This window comes from Salvelinus alpinus, chromosome 33 (assembly GCF_045679555.1).
Source record: "Salvelinus alpinus chromosome 33, SLU_Salpinus.1, whole genome shotgun sequence".
NCBI lineage: Eukaryota > Metazoa > Chordata > Actinopteri > Salmoniformes > Salmonidae > Salvelinus > Salvelinus alpinus.
In genome coordinates, this window is record NC_092118.1 from 10,510,501 (window position 1) to 10,517,121 (window position 6,621).

Genomic DNA, 6,621 nt, shown 5'->3' on the forward strand with positions numbered 1-6,621 from the left:
ATCCTTTCACTCCCTCCTCTCTACATTCTCCTCTTCTGTCTCTGCTGCTAAAGCCAATTTCTACCACTCTAAATTCCAAGCATCTGCCTCTAACCCTAGGAAGCTCTTTGCCACCTTCTCCTCCCTCCTGAATCCTCCTCCCCCTCCTCCCCCCTCCTCCCTCTCTGCTGATGACTTCGTCAACCATTTTGAAAAGAAGGTCGACGACATCCGATCCTCGTTTGCTAAGTCAAACGACACCGCTGGTTCTGCTCACACTGCCCTACCCTGTGCTTTGACCTCTTTCTCCCCTCTCTCTCCAGATGAAATCTCGCGTCTTGTGACGGCCGGCCGCCCAACAACCTGCCCGCTTGACCCTATCCCCTCCTCTCTTCTCCAGACCATTTCCGGAGACCTTCTCCCTTACCTCACCTCGCTCATCAACTCATCCTTGACCGCTGGCTACGTCCCTTCCGTCTTCAAGAGAGCGAGAGTTGCACCCCTTCTGAAAAAACCTACACTCGATCCCTCCGATGTCAACAACTACAGACCAGTATCCCTTCTTTCTTTTCTCTCCAAAACTCTTGAACGTGCCGTCCTTGGCCAGCTCTCCTGCTATCTCTCTCAGAATGACCTTATTGATCCAAATCAGTCAGGTTTCAAGACTAGTCATTCAACTGAGACTGCTCTTCTCTGTGTCACGGAGGCGCTCCGCACTGCTAAAGCTAACTCTCTCTCCTCTGCTCTCATCCTTCTAGACCTATCGGCTGCCTTTGATACTGTGAACCATCAGATCCTCCTCTCCACCCTCTCCGAGCTGGGCATCTCCGGCGCGGCCCACGCTTGGATTGTGTCCTACCTGACAGGTCGCTCCTACCAGGTGGCGTGGCGAGAATCTGTCTCCGCACCACGTGCTCTCACCACTGGTGTCCCCCAGGGCTCTGTTCTAGGCCCTCTCCTATTCTCGCTATACACCAAGTCACTTGGCTCTGTCATATCCTCACATGGTCTCTCCTATCATTGCTATGCAGACGACACACAATTAATCTTCTCCTTTCCCCCCTCTGATAACCAGGTGGTGAATCGCATCTCTGCATGTCTGGCAGACATATCAGTGTGGATGACGGATCACCACCTCAAGCTGAACCTCGGCAAGACGGAGCTGCTCTTCCTCCCGGGGAAGGACTGCCCGTTCCATGATCTCGCCATCACGGTTGACAACTCCATTGTGTCCTCCTCCCAGAGTGCTAAGAACCTTGGCGTGATCCTGGACAACACCCTGTCGTTCTCAACTAACATCAAGGCGGTGACCCGTTCCTGTAGGTTCATGCTCTACAACATTCGCAGAGTACGACCCTGCCTCACGCAGGAAGCGGCGCAGGTCCTAATCCAGGCACTTGTCATCTCCCGTCTGGATTACTGCAACTCGCTGTTGGCTGGGCTCCCTGCCTGTGCCATTAAACCCCTACAACTCATCCAGAACGCCGCAGCCCGTCTGGTGTTCAACTTTCCCAAGTTCTCTCACGTCACCCCGCTCCTCCGCTCTCTCCACTGGCTTCCAGTTGAAGCTCGCATCCGCTACAAGACCATGGTGCTTGCCTACGGAGCTGTGAGGGGAACGGCACCTCCGTACCTTCAGGCTCTGATCAGGCCCTACACCCAAACAAGGGCACTGCGTTCATCCACCTCTGGCCTGCTCGCCTCCCTACCTCTGAGGAAGTACAGTTCCCGCTCAGCCCAGTCAAAACTGTTCGCTGCTCTGGTACCCCAATGGTGGAACAAACTCCCTCACGACGCCAGGTCAGCGGAGTCAATCACCACCTTCCGGAGACACCTGAAACCCCACCTCTTTAAGGAATACCTAGGATAGGATAAAGTAATCCTTCTAACCCCCCCCCCCCCTTAAAAGAGTTAGATGCACTATTGTAAAGTGGTTGTTCCACTGGATATCATAAGGTGAATGCACCAATTTGTAAGTCGCTCTGGATAAGAGCGTCTGCTAAATGACTTAAATGTAAATGTAATGTAAATGTAAGTGTCTTTGAACGGGGTATGGTAGTGGGTACCAGATGTATCGGTTTGAGTGGGTCAATAAAGGAAAGGGAATGGGGAAGAGGGATACCTAGTCAGTTGTCCAACTGAATGAATTGTCACGTTTGAGTTTTTCATGCTCAACAGTTTCCCGTGTGTATCATGAATGGTCCACCACCCAAAGGACATCCAGCCAACACGACTGTAGGAAGCATCGGAGTCAACATGTGCCTTCAGGCTTTATTGCTAATGTTTCACGTCTCTCTGTCACGCATGCTCAGATAGAGGGTAGACAATTGAACTGCCCTCATGGAAAAAGCACATTCATTTCACATGTGAACACGTGAAGTGTTCCAAAAACACGTTTTCATGTGATCACGTGATCTCATGTGAAGTTAATGTGATAACATTCGGCCACATGTAAAGCTACATGTGATAATATGAAACTACACATGCTGAAATGTGATCACATGTAAAATGTGTTCCAAAAGCACGTTCTCACATGATTTCAAATGTGAAACTTCACGTGAAATCATTTTGCTTTTCTGTAAGGGCGAGACTATCAACAACATATTTTCCGTTACACAAACTTGAGTAGACTCTTACAGGAATAAAAGTGTTTGACAATATGTGGGTGAGTGGATATTATTAGCTAGATAATGAACACAGAGCTCACAGAAGTGTCATCAAAGAGCCCCTGGCACCTCTCGGAGTTGCCTTGTATCATCTTCTAAGTCAGTGTTGCACTCACGTCTCTTCATTTCCACATCTTAATATCGGTATGACAAAATAGGATTCAATCTCTTACAGAGTTCTGCTATTAGAATGTGGTGAGGAGGAAGGTGACAGAAAGCCATTAGCAGAGTATACACGTGAGACCACAAAACAAATGGCAGGCCAATGCAACTGCTGTTTTTCTAGTGTCAATTTGGAATTGCCCAAATTTAAAAATGTTACTGGATTGCAAAACATTTCGGTTTGTCACTACAAAAAAACATGCTCTTACTCAACGGAAGCTAATTTGCTAGATGTTTTTTTTTTTTTACAACTGTTTTCTCTCCCCACAGACAACTCCATCAGTGTTTTAGCCAAGCATGACACATTCCGGCGCCAGAAACAGGAGATGTATTTCCTGCCCATAATTGTGACTGACAATGGAAATCCTCCAATGAGCAGCACTAACACGTTGACCATCCGGGTGTGTGGATGCAGCAGGGAGGGAATAGTCCAGTCTTGCAACGTGGAGGCCTATGTCCTACCCATTGGCCTCAGCATGGGAGCTTTGATTGCCATTCTGGCCTGTATAATACTACTTTTAGGTAAGATAATACTGATACTTAATGCCATTTGTTTACATCTGAAAAATACAGACATGTAACATCGGTAAACTTCTACAAACATTGTCTTTGTGAGCACATGACTTTGACATGTCCTCTTGTTCGGCAGTTATAGTGGTGCTGTTTGTGACGCTCAGAAGACACAAAAACAAGCCACTTATCATCAAAGATGACGAAGATGTGAGGGAGAACATCATCCGCTATGACGATGAGGGGGGTGGAGAAGAAGACACTGAGGCCTTTGACATTGCCACACTGCAGAACCCTGATGGAATCAATGGCTACCTGCCCCGCAAGGATATCAAGCCAGATCTGCAGTTCATGCCAAGGCAGAGTGGTGGCCCTAACGGTGTGGACGTGGATGAGTTCATCAATGTCAGACTCCACGAGGCGGACAACGACCCCACAGCCCCTCCCTATGACTCCATTCAGATCTATGGCTATGAGGGCCGGGGCTCCATTGCTGGGTCTCTGAGCTCTCTCGAGACTGCGTCCTCAGACTCAGACCAGAACTATGACTACCTCAGAGAGTGGGGTCCGCGTTTCAGAAGACTTGGGGAGCTCTACTCAGTGGGTGAAAGTGATGAGACTTGACCTTTGATCAGCAGAGACCCTTTGATTTTGTCCACATACTTGTGTATTATGCTAGGGTTTGCCGGCTTTTAGAAACAGCTGTTTAAAAAAAGGGGGCCACCTTTCGTACTCTTAGATTGAAGTATAGCGTTCATCATCTATCACATCAAGCGCTTTGTATTGTTGAGCCAAACTTAACAATGTCTATATTAGGAGGTCTATGATTCTTGTGGAGTGTAACTTAGATTCCGTCGTGGAGTGTCTAGCAGTATTTTGGGTATTTGTCATTTGCTGTGACTGCCAGAAGCATAAAGATCTGGATTCTTGGTAGTTGCCTGATGAAAGAAGAGAGAGGGATTGTGTGATCTACAGCCTTCTTGAACAACGTGGAGATTCAACCACAGAACAATGGTACTACTGAGTGGCCCTCATCTCAGATCTCTACCCACCACCCAGCTAATCAAAGATAAAATAGGAAACTAAAAGAAAAAGCAATATTTGATCGACATTACAATGTTGAATGTATGTATGATTTGAGAAAAGCAAAATGAGAACCACTACAATATTGGCTTCAAAATTAATTTGTTTAGATATCATTTGATACCAGGTGGCCACATTTATAAACTGTCTGAGCCAGACGGCTTGCTTTATACAACTATTTGTATTTACACGCTCCAAGTGTGGTTTGCAAATATTATTAGCCTATAAAAGACTAAAGCGAAAGACAAAAAAAGAGAAATGTAGAAACTTTGAGGCCTTCTTTTTACAGAAGCAAGCATTAAATACAATTGTATTCACATGTTTTTTGAAAATGATCTTGTTGATTCCTCATTATCGTTGTATGATTTGTTTTTTATATATCTGTTCTTATTTGCGTTTGTTTCTGTGCTACAGGTTATAAGTGAGTGAGAGTTTAGAATGATCCCTTTTCTCAACTGTTCTTTCCACCGCTGAAGCTATTTCATCACAGCTGAACTTGTTGTTTGGATATTGCTGTTAATATAGTATACAGAGAACAGGAATTACTGTATAGTAAAAGATTGGATGGAAAGGGAACTTTTACACATACAATTAATGTATACTGTTTATCATTATTCTGTATACAGAGTTACCAGTGACCATTTAAGCACAATAGCTGGGATAATTTAATTGATGTGAATATTCGACCCCTCAATTGTATTTAGGAACCACTGGTAACAAAACCCATAAAAATAAAATACAGACTCTTGCATATTGTGCTACACTGTATGATATTATACAAAAAATACATGTACATAGAGTTACTGATAATGTCCTTAACTTTCATTGAGGTGGTAGGTTTTGTCTATGCACGTTAGCTCTTGCACATGAGAATCTAAAATGGCACTACAGCTGCGTGCATACTCAATTTGTACTGATACAGTATATGGCAGTTCTCAGTAGACTTAATAATATATATGAAATAGTCTTACATGCAGATCATATTTTCTACTGTGCTTTAACGCTTATAAATGTGTATGTTTAATTATTTACTCCCTGTAATGTAATCTAAGATACCCTGTATTGTTTCCTACTTTGTGAAATATATTTTTATAAATATTGCTGAATGAGTTTGAGTTTCTTCAGCAGCTAAGATGGTTGGAATAAGAGAGTTTTGTACAGTTCCTACTTGAATTATCTATGTCCGTCATTGTGCATCAGGAAGTACCAATATCAATATATCAATATGTCAACATATCTTATAATTAGGAAGAATTGATTTGGCAGTTGATGCACTGACTGGTTTTAAAACCTACAGTCAGACCCGAAATTATTGGCACCCTTGGTATCTTGTTCAAACAAGTTAGTATCTAATTTGAACGACTTAATTGTTATTGTCTAATTTGGCCTTGTTTTGTTATGCAGGGCCAGTTGTGTTTGTTCTTTGCTGCAACCATCCATTTACTGATGCCATCCACTGATATGACAGTTATTTGATAGGGCCTGTAAGTGGGGAAACAAGATCTCACGTGTTACCAATTTGACTTCAGATTCTGACGTTTATCGACTTTTCTACAAACGTTTTGGAGTTGCTCAGCATCATCTTTCATTAATTCTCAATGCTTAAGTTAAGGTTAACATTTTTGGATGGGGGGGGGGGGGGGACCTACACTGTTAAGTCTAGGCATTCATTTTGAATGGTAAGAGATAAGGTTTGGGATAGGGTTAAAACAAAAACATATCAAACAAGTGTCTTCCACTGGGATTGAACATGCGACCCTTGGAAGGATGAACTTAGTATCTCGAATGACTTAGTATCTCGTTTGAATGACTAAGTCATAAAAAAAATAACAATGTTGCTTTAGGGCTTCCATAGAAAAAGCTAAAAACATTGTATAAAATAAATAAAACATATACTGAGCTATATCGTATGCACATTTTTGGGGGAAAATTTGATTTTGTATTTTTGTATGTATTTTCTATACTAATACAGTTGCTCAGGGAAGGAGATTTTGTTTTACCTTTAAATACCTCACCTTGCGAGGATAATGGCACTGAGGTGTTTTCTAAAATGTTTAATGAGATTGGAGAACACATTGGAAGGGATCTTAGACCAGTCCTCTATACAGAATCTGTCCATATCCTTGAAATCCTTTGTCTGCGCTTATGGAATGGACAGCCACAGGTTTTTAATTGGGAGACTGAGATGGCCATTGCAAAATGTTGATTTTGTGGTCAATTA

General features: G+C 43.4%; 1 protein-coding gene across 4 annotated transcripts in view; it reads left to right on the top strand.

The window, feature by feature from the left end:
* The window catches only part of LOC139562767 (cadherin-8-like), a 101,603-nt gene extending 96,105 nt beyond the window's left edge, over positions 1-5,498 (top strand). For 3 of the 4 annotated variants that reach the window (XM_071380767.1, XM_071380769.1, XM_071380768.1), the window contains exons 11-12: positions 3,078-3,329; positions 3,457-5,498. In XM_071380767.1, the coding sequence (XP_071236868.1) occupies positions 3,078-3,329; positions 3,457-3,941 (737 nt within the window). In that variant the 3' untranslated portion in view covers positions 3,942-5,498. The remainder of the gene's footprint in view (positions 1-3,077; positions 3,330-3,456) is intronic. The other variant, XM_071380770.1, reaches the window with a different exon arrangement.
* The last annotated feature ends 1,123 nt before the right edge of the window (positions 5,499-6,621 follow it).